Source organism: Armigeres subalbatus, chromosome 3 (assembly GCF_024139115.2).
Source record: "Armigeres subalbatus isolate Guangzhou_Male chromosome 3, GZ_Asu_2, whole genome shotgun sequence".
NCBI classification, from domain to species: Eukaryota; Metazoa; Arthropoda; class Insecta; order Diptera; family Culicidae; genus Armigeres; species Armigeres subalbatus.
In genome coordinates this window covers 213507028-213524034 of record NC_085141.1, presented here as the reverse complement: position 1 = coordinate 213524034, position 17007 = coordinate 213507028, and the positions used below count along the sequence as shown (strand labels likewise).

At 42.0% G+C, this 17007-nt stretch overlaps 1 protein-coding gene and 1 long non-coding RNA gene across 2 annotated transcripts in view; both read left to right on the top strand.

Moving 5' to 3' along the window:
* The first annotated feature begins 841 nt into the window (after nt 1-841).
* The window catches only part of LOC134219321 (N-lysine methyltransferase KMT5A-B-like), a 42813-nt gene continuing 26647 nt past the window's right edge, over nt 842-17007 (top strand). The window contains 2 exon segments of the mRNA XM_062698037.1: nt 842-1008; nt 1084-1140. Coding sequence (XP_062554021.1) covers nt 1095-1140 — 46 coding nt within the window. The 5' untranslated portion in view covers nt 842-1008; nt 1084-1094.
* LOC134228149 (uncharacterized) lies at nt 13251-13930 on the top strand. The gene is made up of 3 exons (XR_009983849.1): nt 13251-13327; nt 13450-13518; nt 13585-13930. It is a non-coding gene; the product is annotated as an uncharacterized LOC134228149 (long non-coding RNA).

Here is a 17007-nt window from a genome sequence, read left to right as displayed (position 1 = left end):
GAAGGGTTGAACAAAAATGAAAGTTTTCAACATAATAACAAGAGCATCATTCAGAATAAGAGTAAGAAGATCCTCTTTGCGCAACTCTATAATTCTCGGGTACTTATTCAAAAGGACGTATGTGATTTTGTAAACAAAGATTCAAACGTCGATTCGTCCGATCTGATAGCCCTCCCACGAAAACCATCACCATAGACAGATAGGGGGAGGCTTCGGCTACCTGTTGGTGGTGTTGGTTTGCGTGGGAGTGCCATCAGATTGGACAAATAAACGTTTGAATCTTTGTTTACAAAATCACATACGTCCTTTTGAAAAAGTACCCGAGAGCTTTACTACAGGTGTGGCCCAAACCCTAAAGTAGTATTTCGATGTGCTTCAGTAAAGGTGTGGGCCAAAGTCCCCTATGTCCGTATTAGTCGAGAAAATAACCAAAACATTGCCACCCACAGTTGGCGGGCGAAGTGAAACGTCACGTCTGTTATGAAAAATGTAGTAAAGCACATCGGTAGTATTTGTTCAACGAACTTTCGCTCTTTTGAGAGAGAAACTCTCAGCTGGGTTGCCGAATATGGCCGATGGCAACCGAAGGTGACGTCACGTCTGGCATACTCAGTACATTTTTCATAACAGACGTGACGTTTCACTTCGCCCGCCCACTGTGGGTGGCAATGTTTTGGTTATTTTCTCGACTAATACGGACATAGAGGACTTTGGCCCACACCTTTACTGAAGCACATCGGAGCTAGATTTTACTAGTAAAGTCTAGCTCCTTGCATTCCGTTAACGAATGTTTAGTTTGATAAAAATTATTTTTTGGTTAGTGTAAAGTGTCTAGGTTAGTGTTTCTTCATTTTTATTCAGAGGAAATGTGCTAAAGTTTTGGAGTATTAACATATAATTTTGTAGCGATCTGCATTCGGTTTTGTTTTGCAGTTCTGCTTTTATTTGGGATACTGTGCTCGGGCGTCAATTGTTCCTTGGCCTTGGTTCCTATTAGGCCGTTGCCAGGTATATTTTTCACAAATGTACACCAAGTTCTCTGGGTTAGGTTACTAAAATGATTTTCTTATAATCCGAATACAGGTGCCTGGAGGATGAACACAAAGAAAAAAACACAATTAGAACAGGAGAAACCCGAGGGTAAGTTACTAGCCGGTCTGAATTGGTGAAATTAGCAAAAGACCTATCGGGGCACATTAGCTTTCCGGGAATACTCATGTCGGTTCTCAAAACAAACAATAGCGTGCGCCCCCAATCTAGAATAATTACAAATTTATCGGAATGCATTTTTCTATTGTATTTCGAGAGTTAATATGATATCGGTGATAAGGGTACTAGGGACAATGTTCTTTGCAATACCTTCGACATGATGAAAGAGGCAAGCAGACTATCGTTCAATTGGGGTAATCTACCTTCCATGCTTTGAGCTGCCTATACTTTATTCGTCACATATAAAATATGGTCGGGGTTCGGCAAAATTATTTCATATCAATGAATTTTCCACATGAGCGTGCATACAGCGGCCGCTCCTATTAGGAGTTAACTTTCTGATACTAGTATGGCGAAAGGCATGGTTTGGTTTGGTTTGACTTCTCGACAATACAAACCTTCATCAAAAAATATGTGGTAGGCATAATGGCGAACACCTTGCTACATAATTGGTACCAACCTGGTACCAACTAGTTTTTTTTTCGTGAAAAGCAGAAACTTTTCAGAAAACCCGCGTTAGATGTTATTTCGCCATACAAATTTGTGGAGGTTAACTTCATGCTGCTGTGCGTTAGCGTCTGGATGTTGGCAGTGGCGGGTAGTAAATCAGCCACTATTGGTAATTCATTTAGGTATTCGTACATTTGTTGTAGGACATCCTCAGATATGGGGTTGAGGATTTGTGATCAATATTATAGGACTGTTACAGCAGTCGTTACAGCATAGGCCTGTCTTCCCAGTCGTGAAAACCGCTTTTCCTTTGAATTTTGTTTCGACAATCGCGTATTCAAAATTACACTAGCCAAGGTCACGGGGGTTGACGGTACTGAAGATAATATTCATCTGCGTATCATATCACATTTGGAGCACTTCAGTGCGCCTCTAACGATTCACAGTGGATCGGCTGCTTTGCGGACTGAGCCCCTGATCGCATGTCCCGGCATACTTATCAGGTATAGCTTTTTACATGGAGGATCCGCTAGGGCTCATTAGCACTCTCCAAGGGGTCGGGAAATTAATCAATTTCTTGTCAACTGGAAGTAGCGAAGCCAACGTGTGGCCATAGGTAGGATAGGATAGGTTGTAATACAGATTGAAATTGAGAAGTCTACTTTGTATTTTAGAGACATTCAATTTTCAGAATGTTTTCAATTGGAAGTGGAGAACTATTTAGACTTATCAGGATTTACATCAGGTTGGAAAATTCAAAATAGTAATGTCGATGCATTATGCAATTAAATGAATAGAAAATAGCTTAATGATAGGAATCTGAATTTATGTTTCTCCATAACAATGAATATTTCTTGCATAAACTTTGTATTGGACATTGGTATTGATGAGCAAACCAAAAATCAGCCAAGAAAAAACGTAGGAATAAAAAAATCATAAGGGTTGTGTACAAGACACGACCGCCCGACGTAAACTACGTAAAACAGTTTGGTGAAATGAAGAATCTAGTGCCAGTGCAAGAATACATATTTGCAGCAGCTCTCTACAATATGCGCTCGTTATTCTGCTACGAACGGCAACGTAATTCTGCTACGACGTCGTACTTTGAACAAATTCGTCACGCCACAATCTTCCTAGGTTTAAAATGGTGGCCCTGAGAAGAATCGATTAATTCCCAATAATGCATATTTCGAATCACTAACGATCACACGACCCACGCCATTGGCTGGAATAACAAACCCAAATAAGAATCTTGAAAGAATTAAACTTGACTGCCACTGAAGCCATCCATGCGAATAGATATTTGTAACATTTCCCTCCGACGCGCTCGTGATTCTGCTACGGACGCCAGGCAACTTTATGGCGTCTCCAAGCGGTTAATTTTCACTTTGAAAAAAAATCGCCTCGCCTCAATCTTCCTTTGTATCGAATGGAGGCCCTGAGAAGAACCGATTTTTCCAATATCCCATATGTAGGTATTTGGAATAAAATTTGCTCAGCAACTCTGCCGATGCTTAGAGATGTCATAAAATCTCGATTAATCGATTAGTAACTAATCGATTACTCTCGATTCTTGACGATTAGTAAGTAGTATAGATTAGTATGACGAGTAGTAATCGAATCTAAATTAATCGATTATCATAACGATGAATCGATGATTCGAAGAAATCGACATCTAAAAGTTGTCGTAAAATGCCGATTAATCGATTAGTAACTAATCGATTACTCTCGATTCTTGTCGATTATTGAATCGATTAATCGTTGGGAAGTAATCGATTCAAAATTAATCGATTATCACAACAAATAATCGATTAATCGAAGTAATCGATTGATTTGCGACATCTCTACCGATGCTTGGACCGCTCTCCGCGATATTTCAAATGAAATGCCACGCGTGCAGGGAAAAGCAGTTTTCTTATAAACAATAAAGATGGCCCATTAGTCCCGCCTCTTTGTTGTCCGGTATGACTGCAAATATTGTGTACCCGTCACACACTCACTAAAGGGGCGTGGCTACAGGTTCAACTTTATTGATTACAAGAAAGCAGCTCTTCCGTGCGCGCGAGCCATTAAGTTCGAGATGTCGCGAAAAGCAGATCGTAGTCCCACCATCGGCATCGGCGGAGCTCCTACCGGAAATCTTATTCTCACTGATGGCGGTCGTCGTCATCAACATCAGCAGCGCTCAGATTAAAATTTTCTTGTCTGAAGTACTAACGATTGGCTACCAAAGTAAAACTTAATTGCTTGGTGATGGCAGATTGTTTTCCATCGGTAGCAGAATCACGAGCTCGCGAGTTTGCCGTTGATAATGAATAGTTTTAATACAATTAGCAAATTGGTGGAAAGTTTCCGAATCTAATTATAAGAAAATCTCGAAAATCCGTCGAAAGATAAAGTCGCTATTATCGTTTGAAATCTTACATAATTTCGTGACGGTCCCCAATTTGAAAATTTTGCACGCTGTATCCGAGGCTTCGCCTTAGACGTTTACGTCAAAAATTAGATTGATCATAAAATGAAATAATAATATTGAACTTTTTAGATTCAGAAATTAAACAGATTTTTTTTTCAATTTTTGCTTGATAAATTCTTTAGAGTAGCCAAGGTATAAGTTAACTGTACTATTGGATAGAAAAATATTAAATTGAAAATCTGAGATAGAAGAGAGACAGACAAAAAAGTAGAGATTGAGATATAAAAGAGAATAAGAGGTTGATAAAAGGAGAAAGCAGATATTGATAGATAGAGGAAGGACATAGGATTTGTAAGGCAATACTCAACAATTTTTTGTAGTTTTATACATACTGTATTTAACAATGACTAAAACACTACAATAAGACAAAGTTAAATAAGACCTTTATGTTGAAACATGGGGCAGCAGGGACTATGTCCAAGGGCTTGACGATCCCTCCCCAGGCCATCTGCGAGTTGTGGCGCCTGCCTAGGATGTGGTGGGGTTTGACAGTGGGCCCTGTTAAACCTCTATAAAAAGCTGCATGTATCCGCAAGTAGGCTCCGCCAAAGCGACCGTGTGCCGCTCAAAGCGCACAAGCCCAAGTCCTGGTGTTAGGTGGGACGCTAAACAGCCCTGACACGACGGCCCTCCGACGAGACAGGAGGTTTGCGCAGGCCCAATAAGCCGCCTTTAAAAACAACTATTACGAACGACATAGAAGATAATACGACTCGATACAATCGGCAACGACCTAGGCGACGAATAAAGGATCACGATTGGAAGCTTGGAACATGGAACTGCAAGTCGCTAGGCTTCGCAGATTGCGACATCTACGATTGCGACATTCATCTACGATGAATTACATCCCCGCAACTTCGATGTCGTAGCGCTGCAGGAAATCTGCTGGACAGGACAGAAAGTGTGGAAAAGCGGGCATCGAGCGGCTACCTTCTACCAAAGCTGTGGCATCACCAACGAGCTGGGAACCGGCTTCATAGTGCTGGGAAAGATGCGCCAACGAGGGATTGGGTGGCAGCCAATCAACGCAAGGATGTGCAAGCTGAGGATAAAAGGCCGTTTCTTCAACTATAGCATCATCAACGTGCACTGCCCACACGAAGGGAGATCCGACGACGAGAAAGAAGCGTTCTATGCGCAGCTGGAGCAGACATACGATGGATACCCACTGCGGGACGTCAAAATCGTCATCGGTGACATGAACGCTCAGGTAGGAGGGGAGGAAATGTATAGATCGGTCATCGGACCGGATAGTCTGCATACCGTATCGAATGACAACGGCCAACGATGCATAAACTTTGCAGCCTCCCGCGGAATGGTAGTCCGAAGCACTTTATTCCCCCGCAAGAATATCCACAAGGCCACATGGAAATTACCTAATCAAGTAACGGAAAACCAAATCGACCACGTTCTAATCGACGGTAAATTCTTCTCCGACATCACGAACGTACGCACTTACCGCAGTGCGAATATTGAATCCGACCATTACCTCGTCGCAGTATGTCTGCGCTCAAAACTCTCGACTGTGATCAACACGCGTCGGAGTCGTCCGCCGCGGCTTAACATTGGGCGGCTACAAGACGGTAGACTAGCCCAAGACTACGCACAGCAGCTGGAAGTGGCACTCCCAACGGAAGAGCAGCTAGGCGCAGCATCTCTTGAAGATGGCTGGAGAGATATTCGATCCGCCATTGGAAGCACCGCAACCGCTGCACTAGGCACGGTGGCTCCGGATCAGAGAAACGACTGGTATGACGGCGAATGTGAGCAGTTAGTTGAGGAGAAGAATGCAGCATGGGCGAGATTGCTGCAACACCGCACCAGGGCGAACGAGGCACGATACAAACGGGCGCGGAACAGACAAAACTCGATTTTCCGGAGGAAAAAGCGCCAGCAGGAAGATCGAGACCGTGAAGAGACGGAGGAACTGTACCGCGCTAATAACGCACGAAAGTTCTATGAGAAGTTGAACCGTTCATATAAGGGCCACGTGCCACAGCCCGATATGTGTAAGGACATAAACGGGAACCTTCTTACGAACGAGCGTGAGGTGATCCAAAGGTGCTGCCGCCACGAAGAGCACCTGAATGGCGATATGGCAGACAACGGTGGCGGTATGGTAATGAACCTAGGAGCACGCGCGCAGGACATGCGACTTCCGGCTCCGAATCTCCAGGAAATCCAGGAGGAGATCGGCCGGCTGAAAAACAACAAAGCCCCTGGAGTTGACCAACTACCAGGAGAGCTGTTTAAACACGGTGGTGAAGCACTGGCTAGAGCGCTGCACTGGGTGATTACCAAGGTTTGGGAGGATGAGGTTCTGCCGCAGGAGTGGATGGAAGGTGTCGTGTGTCCCATCTACAAAAAGGGCGATAAGCTGGATTGTAGCAACTACCGCGCAATCACATTGCTGAACGCCGCCTACAAGGTACTCTCCTAAATCTTATGCCGTCGACTAACACCAATTGCAAGATAGTTCGTGGGGCAGTACCAGGCGGGATTTATGGGTGAACGCTCTACCACAGACCAGGTGTTCGCTATACGTCAGGTATTGCAGAAATGCCGCGAATACAACGTGCCCACACATCATCTATTTATCGACTTCAAAGCCGCATATGATACAATCAATCGGGACCAGCTATGGCAGCTAATGCACGAAAACGGATTTCCGGATAAACTGATACGGTTGATCAAGGCGACGATGGATCGGGTGATGTGCGTAGTTCGAGTTTCAGGGGCATTCTCGAGTCCCTTCGAAACCCGTAGAGGGTTACGGCAAGGTGATGGTCTTTCGTGTCTGCTATTCAACATCGCTTTGGAGGGAGTAATACGAAGGGCAGGGATTGACACGAGTGGTACGATTTTCACGAAGTCCGTCCAGTTATTTGGTTTCGCCGACGACATTGATATCATGGCACGTAACTGTGAGAGAATGGAGGAAGCCTACATCAGACTGAAAAGCGAAGCTAAACGGATTGGACTAGTCATCAACACGTCGAAGACGAAGTACATGATAGGAAGAGGCTCAAGAGAGGTTAATGTGAGCCACCTACCACGAGTTTCTATCGGTGGTGACGAAATCGAGGTGGTTGAAGAATTCGTGTACTTGGGCTCACTGGTGACCGCCGATAACGATACCAGCAGAGAAATTCGGAGACGCATAGTGGCTGGAAATCGTACGTACTTTGGACTCCGCAAGACGCTCCGATCGAATAGAGTTCGCCGCCGTACCAAACTGACTATCTACAAAACGCTTATAAGACCGGTAGTTCTCTACGGACACGAGACCTGGACGATGCTCGTGGAGGACCAACGCGCACTGGGAGTTTTCGAAAGGAAAGTGTTGCGTACCATCTATGGTGGGGTGCAGATGGCGGACGGTACGTGGAGGAGGCGAATGAACCACGAGTTGCATCAGCTGTTGGGAGAACCATCCATCGTTCACACCGCGAAAATCGGAAGACTGCGGTGGGCCGGGCACGTAGCCAGAATGTCGGACAGTAATCCGGTGAAAATGGTTCTCGACAACGATCCGACGGGAACAAGAAGGCGAGGTGCACAGCGGGCAAGGTGGATCGATCAGGTGGAGGACGACTTGCGGACCCTCCGCAGACTGCGTGGTTGGCGAAGTGCAGCCATGAACCGAGCTGAATGGAGAAGTCTTTTATGTGCAGCACAGGCCACTCCGGCCTTAGTCTGATGATAAATAAAATGTTGAAACATAACAGACAAACAACCGACAACAACACAATGACAATAACAGATCTAAAATATAGAAGACAAGTAGTGTTTTACATTAATTCTACAAATCACAATAATAGAAATGACTCAATAAATAATCAACGCCTAACGTACATACAAACAATACTGACATATTCAAATTTACATTTTGACTAGACTTTGTCCTATGTTACTGACTTGACTGACAAAACCACATTCCTGAAAGTTTTCAAGAGGATTATGTTAGCTGATTCCCACAGTCCGATGTTCATTTGGTCAAAGTAGACTAGTTCTTCCGGCATAATCACTTGTCAATTTTCAAAAACCCACCCCGATCATAGCAATCCAAAGGGGCAAAAAAAAGACAATCGCGTATTCAAAATTACACTAGTGAGAATAACAAAAATAAAAAGAAAATTATAGCTGAAATAGGAGGAAAATGCTTATCTAATCCAGGGCTAGTAGTAGGTCACTTTTTAGTGGCTTGGTCACTATTTTGATTCTGAGCTCAGTCAAAAAGCGGACGGGCCGATGTCCACGTAGCGGTTTTTTCTTCTAGCAAATTTCTGAGATAATGAATACTAGTTCATGATATACTGCCATCATACGCATATTTATCTCCTGTTTTCTGAGATTCTCAAGTACATTTAATATCTCAGCCGTTTCTCGATGGATTTTCAATTTTTTTTAACCATTCGATCAAGGATGAGTCAACGCCTATTTGTATTCATATGAAAATACTGATTTTAACTATTTATTATCGATAATTGATAAAAAAAAAGAGCAATGGGTAATGTTTTCAACATAACCGCGAATAGACGTAGGACTTGTATACACGTAACGTATTTACATTTAACTTCTAACTTTCGGATCTATGGAGTTTTATTATAGTATTGATATTGAAAACGACAACTTCCGTGCTGTGTAGAATTACTAGTAATTTGTTTATTCCAAACTTCTGGAAATAAAATTAATAATTAGATACATAATTGGAATTGCTTTGTTTTTAACTGTTAAGCCCTTATTTACTCAAGCAAATGTAGGGCATTTATAGATTTCTTATTGATGATAGTATTTGAAGTTTAAAAATTCTACACCCAACCAGCGGATGACAGATTTTAATACAATTCTACATAAGAACCTTACAGAAACTGTATAATAATTTGGCATACACAATTTCGGAAGATTTTTGTATTGAAATGATACAGATTTGTATTATTTTAATACAATATTTGTATAAAAAGCTTACAGAATTGTATATGTAAAGATTTTATACAATGATTGCCAGATTTGTTTTTTGATTGTATTTATAAAATTTGCAAACTTGGGCAAAATGTTCTAGTTTAGGGGAACTGACCCGTTTTCCAAACAAAGAAATACAGTGCCAATTTCATTACTTCTTTTTGCAATAAAATCACAACAATAAGAAACAAGGCAAGGAGCAGTAACCCTACTAAAATAGAGGAGGTACTGCTAATACATCAACGAAAAATTATTTGATGTTTTGATTCCAAGCTCCGAGTCTACGTCAAGTTTAATAATACAATTCCTCAGAAAATGAAAAACAAAGAATAAGATAAAGTATTTAAATATTCTTCTGGAAATTATTTTTTGCGGACTTTTTTGAAACATTTACATGAAATACAACGAAATTTTCTAATCTAAAATGAATATTAACACTATTGCTGATTGTACATCTTTAATTGCTAATGCCTTCTGCAATTAAATGAAAGTAAGTATTTTAATCAATTTTTTATTTTCATCAGTGTAATTGATTTTTGTTTGCTGGGGAATCCGAACTGTTATAGTATATCCATGTTTTAATGTACGTGTCGTTTAGTACCAAGCACAACTTAACATATGGTTAGTCATATGCCATGACTCGTACCCATCCCGGGATCATTTGGATTATGAAACCAAACACCTGGATGAGCAGACCAAATCTCTCTAATTTTATTCTTCTTCATCCACCACCGCTTCCCTCGCACCACCATGAGGCACCATCATCGGCCTTTAGCCGTGAACTTCGACCGATGCGATGGGCGATTGCATCCATCGCAACCGACACCACTGCATCCGACCATCATCAAGCACACTATGACAAAAAAAATGCGCCCATTCCGCTGGTGACTGCATGCTGTCGCTGTGTAGGTAAACAGCGAACGAACGAACGAAACGACAAATGCGCGAGCAAAAAGCACATCAGTACGCGCTGCTTCTTTTATACACAAAGAAAATCTCCCGGTAGACCCGACAACCCGTGACATACCGCATTCTGATGTACGTGTTAGGAATGCACGGGATTGGTTACACATGAAATTTTTGCTGGCATTGCAAAAAACGAAATTTTCAATAATTTATCATTAATATTCTTAAGTTTCAATGAAATATGCAAATTGCTGGAGAGTGTCCAAGTCGATTGATATATAAATCTTAAAAATCCATCGAAAGATAAAGGCGCTAGTAACGTTCAAAATCTTCCTTTCCAGCGTAACGCTCTCGATTTCCAAAAATCTGAATGACACCCAGTATAGTAAAGAAAGACGTAAGTCCTACGTCAAAAAAGTTTAGAATTAGGTAAATCAACCAATCACGTACACGCATCTCAAGCACAGACATCAAAATCAAGCAACTTGCGGGTTTGGATCTAATCCTCAGTTTGAACAAGATTTCACGCAGAGCGGACGCATCAAAGCGAACGCAGCGGAGCGGACACACCATCACGGAGGCGCTGGTAACATTTTTAACGGAAATCCATCGCATTGGTGGTGGTCCTCGGTGTGTTTCTGTAGTTCATTCAACCTCAACGAACCAGCATTTTATATGAAGGCAGGGTTGACTACAAAAATAGCACTGTTGCTATCCCGTGCCGCCAGAGGCGATGCTGAAAAATGTATTACAAATGGTGGTGTCAGTCAAGTTTAATTGCGAAAATGGACTGTTTCAGTGGCATCGGCGTTTGGCGTGGAAGCTTGGTTTCTGTTGGTGATTCCATCCATTCAAATTTGCGGGCTTAATTTATTGAATGCAAGAAAGCTGCTTTCCGCTGCGCGAGCCTTTTTGATCAGGATTCCGCAAAGAGCGGTTTAACCATTTATAAGGCAGTACCAATGGCGGATCGAATATCTCTCCTGCCATCTTTAAGAGACGCTGCGCCTAGCTGCTTTTCCGTTGGGAGTGCCACTTCCAGCTGCTGCGCGTATTCTTGGGCTAGGCTACCGTCTTGTAGCCGCCCAATGTTAAGCCGCGGCGTCTGACTTCGACGCGTGTTGTACACCGTCGAGAGTTTTGAGCGCAGGCATACTGCAACGAGGTAGTGGTCGGCAGTAAGTGCGGACGTTCGTAATGTCGGAAAAGAATTTACCGTCGATTAGAACGTGGTCGATTTGGTTTTCCGTTTCTTGGTTAGGTGATCTCCATGTGGCCTTGTGGATATTTTTGCGGGGAAAGAAGATGCTTCGGACTACCATTCCGCGGGAGGCTGCGAAGTTTATGCATCGTTGGCCGTTGTCATTCGATACGGTGTGCAGACTATCCGGTCCGATGACCGGTCTATACATTTCCTCCCTTCCTACCTGTGCGATCATGTCACCGATGACGATTTTGACGTCCCGCAGTGGGTATCCATCGTATGTCTGCTCCAGCTGTGCGTAGAACGCTTCTTTCTCGTCGTCGGGTCTCCCTTCGTGTGGCCAGTGCACGTTGATGATGATATAGTTGAAGAAACGGCCTTTAATCCTCAGCTTGCACATCCTTGCGTTGATTGGCTGCCACCCAATCGCACGTGGCGCATCTTACCCGGTATTATGAAGCCGGTTCCCAGCTCGTAGGTGGTGCCACAGCTATGGTAGAAGGTAGCTGCTCGATGCCCGCTTTACCACACTTTCTGTCCTGTCCAGCAAATCTCCTGCAGCGCCACGACGTCGAAGTTGCGGGGATGTAATTCATCGTAGATCATCCTGTCGCAACCTGCGAAACCTAGCGAATTTCAGTTCCATGTTCCAAGCTTCCAATCGTGATCCTGTATTCGTCGCCTAGGTCTTTGCCGATTATATCAAGTAGCATTATCCCTTATATTGTTCGTAATGATTGGTTTTCCAGGCAGCTTATTGGGCCTGCGCAAACCTCCTGTCTCGTCGGAGGGCCGTCGTGTCAGGGCTGTTTAGCGTCTCACCTAACACCAGGACTTGGGCTTGTGCGCTTTGAGCGGCACACGGTCGCTTTGGTGGGGCCTACTTGCGGATACATGTAGTTTATTATAGAGGTTTAACAGGGCCCACTGTCAAACCCCACCACATCCTAGGCAAGCCCCACAACTCGCAGATGGCCTTGGGAGGGATCGTCAAGCCCTTGGACATAGTCCTTGCTGCCCGTAAATTAATGGTTATGAGTGCACATTATATTTACACCCATATCAGATCACAAAGTGGCCGGGCTAACAGGCTTAATTTATTAAATACATGAAAACTGCTTTTCCGGTGCGCGCGAGCATTTTGATCGCGATTCCGCACTCTGCAGAGTGCGGTCGAACAAGCTTTCACGCAGAGCAACAAGCAACAGAGTTCGCCAAGCCAAACTTGATATGGTATCCAGGGAAGCTACGACTGGAGCATTTGTGTTACGCTTGCTCTACTAGAATAAAAGAATAAAACCAAAACACATAAGATGTTCTGCTTTATTCACTCTGCTTTCAAGTTGCTGGGATGGAGGAGAGAAAGTATCAAAGCCTCTCATGCAGTGTATCAGAGTTCCATTCTCATAGCGGACTTAATTTTCCTAATGTCTGGAAAGATTTTTCTGTGGCAACAACACTCATTGTTAGGTTACCAATTTTTCGTGTGGCAACAACACTCATTGTTAGGTTACCAAGTGATTAGCCTCGCTCAGTTGTCTCCCATTGGTGAGCGATGAAGATCTTTAAACATTGAATCTACGATCGCCAAATTTCAACGATCTAGAAAGCATCAGTGATTAGGCCGCATTAGAGCATCAAGTTGGCATAAATTTAGCTGATTTTTACACACGATCTGATTTTTTTCAATGCCTGGCCACCAGTGGCGATGCTGAAATTTCAACGCAAGGTTCCGACAAGCGTTTGGTTGTATTGTAATTAGTTATTGAAAAGGTGCATTGGGGAATAAATATTGGCTCTTCTCAGGACCAGCGTTTTTTTATCAGAAAGGGTTGATTGTAAAAATTGTAACGTTTTCCACTAGTTCGTAGGTTTTTATACCCTTTTTACAATTTAGTTTGCTTTAAAACCCCTCAACAGAGAATAAATATTTTAAGAACTATTTGTATTTAGGACTTGCTATAAAAGTTTTAAAAAAATGGATAAAAGCTTAGATTTAAAATATGTACTGAAACTAACTCTCGGATTAAACGTAGATGGCCCATACAACGGCAATTGGCTGTCGGCTAGTGAGCGGTAGTGAGTCCATTGATCTCCGTTTTCTTTTGATTTGTTCTAAGGTGTGTAAATTTAATTATATTGAAGTAGAGGGTATTAAAAGCCAAAATAGTTTTCATTTTAAATAACATTTGCGTGAAGTGAACTCTTTTAAATTTATAATATTTATTTCCAATTCAACCAGTTTCAGCAGATTAAGAATCACCAAAGGCGAACACACTGCTCCTGTGCGTTCTTAATTTCCATTACAAAGGTAAAAGGTTGAAGACTTCATTTTATTGTATAATTTATCTAACTATCTTTTCTTGTTGGACCTCAGCGTCCAACGGGCCCTTTTTTACGGGCATAAAGCTCGTTAGTTTCCGCCATCTTTTCGGCCACTAGCCGTACACTTTCGGTGTGGATTACCGCTAGGTCCGTCAGTTTTCTGGTAGCTAAACGGGGAGAGAGGAATATTACTGGCCTGCTTGCGTTCGTTCGTGGACGACCTGGTAGAGTACCGGTCTCGCTGACACCCTCCCCCGCAACTCTAACTCGGCCTGTAAAGCGATTAATTCCCTGGCAACACCGACCGCCTCGAGGTATCCGGGCTCGACCGCCCCTGGTGACCAGAACAGCTACACCGTCTCACCACAGGTCATCGAACGCTATCCGTGCACCCCCGGTTGACGAACCGAAGGTCGGGAGCATAAAACCCTTCGCCATGACACTCACAACACATACAGTGATACACACACGAAAGGAAGATGAATGAATACATATAAATGAATCCAGCATAAATTACCTTTTTATATTCATTTCATACGCCAAGATCCCTGTTATATCAGTCCGTTTGGATGATGCTGTATTGAGTTCGCTTTAGTTTTACGTTCACTTCAGGTTCGTTTGTTATCTGGCACTACCCACTTAAATCTACAGTCGATTCTCGTTTTTGGTTACACTCAGTTCAATCAACAAATAACCGTTTGAAATCCCCTAGAGAAGAGACTTGCTTCTAGTAGCAAGTCGGGCAATGTCGGGCATGTCCAGTGGTCTTTTGGTTTAAAGAGTGGCGCATAAGCCGCTGCGTTTGAAGCTTCTTTATAGCTTTAGAGGTTAAGAACGGTTACAAAATGGACTGCTTCGGTGCGGTGATCGCCGTAGTATCTTGGTTGCTCTTAGTGATTCCATCCATTCAAACAAATTTAGTGCATCAGCGGTTGTGATTTTGCCACCAAAGGATAACTTTCTGTCATCGCTAAACAATTAAATTTTGCACTTTCAAGAACATTTTTTTCGGGTTGACCTTTTCTACTATAAAATGGTTGCCCGGAAAAAATCGATTTTATTTCCAATGACTAACAAAAACAAAACCAAATAATATTGCCAGAAAATTGCCCTTTCCGCCGACGACAGGCAAATCGATAAAGACGCCATCTTAGTGGAGAATTTCGTTTTGCTGCTTTAGTGTTTCGAATGGCGCATTATTCAAAATTAAGGATCTCTACAGAATCGTCATAGTCGTTCAAATGGATAAATTCGAAAACTTCAACAGACTGAGTTTTCCCAGCAGTCAATCCCTCTTCTTGGATAAATAGTTTAAGTCCTGAAAAGGACTGTGTGTAATTAATTCTTGCAGTTCCTCTTATTTTGCCACCGGCGCCATAGAAAACGATACACGTACGCTTCCATCGCGGGCTAAAACCGCTTAACAAACATTGAAAGCTAATATAGAAACATAGTTTTCTTCAGCTAGAAAACAAGCTTATTCAACTAAAATTGTTTGTTGAGCAAACTTGCAAATAAATATATTTGCGTTTGGTTTCGCCCCACTTTCGATTCTGTTTATTTCTCCTTCATTTCTCGCTTATTTCTTCTTTATTTGGAACATTTTTGAGGATGGCGTCTCCTAGGATGGTGATGTTCTTCACTAAAAGCCATTCGAGTGGCTTCAGCTGCGATGCGGCCGGTGAGTCGGGTTAATCCCTTTCCCACGGTTGAAGACTCAAAGTTCATTTAACTGGGAGCTACTGTTCGGCTTCTTGATTTAGTTGACCTCCGAGCAGATTACTCAATTTTAATAAAGAGACACAAATCTCGCTTAACTTTTTAAAAGGACCTAAGTAACATTTTTTTCATGAATTAATTTGAGTACTGCAGTCAAAAGCTTTCACTCTGAGAAAAATCTATACTAAATAGATTAAAATTCATTCTAAATGGCTATTCGCCTGGTTGACCCCGGGATAGTATAACTTTAAGAAAATCGTTCTGTAGTATAAGTTAGCTTTATGCTTGTTTAGTATATTTTGGATCTCTTCATGGTTTTTAGGTTATGTTTGTTTGTTATTGTTTTATTATTTATATTTACAATAATTAAAAAAAACAAAAGAAATGTATTTGTTCATTTATTATGTTTGTCAAATGCTTTATGAGCGCTAATGTTTAATACATTAATTCAACCGAGCATAAATTCACATAAGTCACATCGACGGTGTCGGCCTGAACCTTGAGATTTTCTGAATTCTGTCGTTTTCCGGAGTGATGAAGTTCGTTGATGTTTGTGGCCATAACAATGCAAACGCTCGGGAGAGCACCTGGAGGCGGGACCTTATTGACACGACGAGCAGGAAGTGGATGACGATCGACGATCTACAAAAAATGATAATGAATTGCGTAGGTATAAACAATCTCCAAAAATGTATGCTGCCTTACCAACATAAGGAACGTGATACCACTCCGCTGCTTCTCCAGGGTAGTGATAGGATTTAGTGCGTATAATTCCGGTGGTAAGAGTTTCTACAGCTTTAGGTGAAATTCGAAAACTACGCATTGACCAACGTTTGACGTACCATTCGCGACAGCATGTTGGTCGTATTCATAAACAGAAGTGCCTGTTTGTCCAGGAAGGTCATGATCTGTCTGGTGCTAACCGAAAAGTGGTAGACTTCAATGGTGTGCTTCATATCGGTTTTACGCGGCAATCTAAAAATATGTTTAATTTAAGTTTATGTTTGTAGTGCATTTACAAGACAAAATGTAGTTCTCAAATAAACTATCGTTGATAGCTGAGTATAGCTCAATGGAAAATATGTTCATACAATCACGAATATCATTTCACGAGAAGTTTTCGCATATTGATACTTACCACTCGGCTAGTTCCGTTCAGGTTCCGTTAGCTCGTGATACATTCTGTGAGTGAAATCGATCAGCCTCCCGAAAATGTTAGCCACCGCGCCATTCTCTGCCCAGTTGGTATTCAACCGTCGATGGCCGCTGTTTCGTGTTAGATCCTTATGGTATGAAATGGTCGCTCTGTCTGTGAATTAACTGGAATCTATCTCATGAGGGCACGATTTTTTTTCGACATTAATTTCGAATCTGCTTCTCCCTGAATTATCTACAAGAAGAATTTTTAATTAGTATAATCTCTTGTTTTTCAATAATTTCAATATTTTTTACTCTTTCATCTATGTGGATACTTTTTAATTTATTTTATTTTGCGGATAATTTTAGAAGCTAATTTCAACAACTGAAAAACGTGAGGATCTCACTGAAAAAAAAAACAGTAGACAGAATGCAAACAAAACTATATTCACGTTATTCCGTCTTAGTATAACTTTTAATGTTAGGTAGTATACCTTTTATACTTTGTAAAGTATAAATGCTGAATATAAATAAAAAGTTTAATTTCAAAACTTTTAAGGATTTATTTTATTTCTGAGTGTTCATATTGGTCTGTTGATTGCGCTATTCAAATTAATTC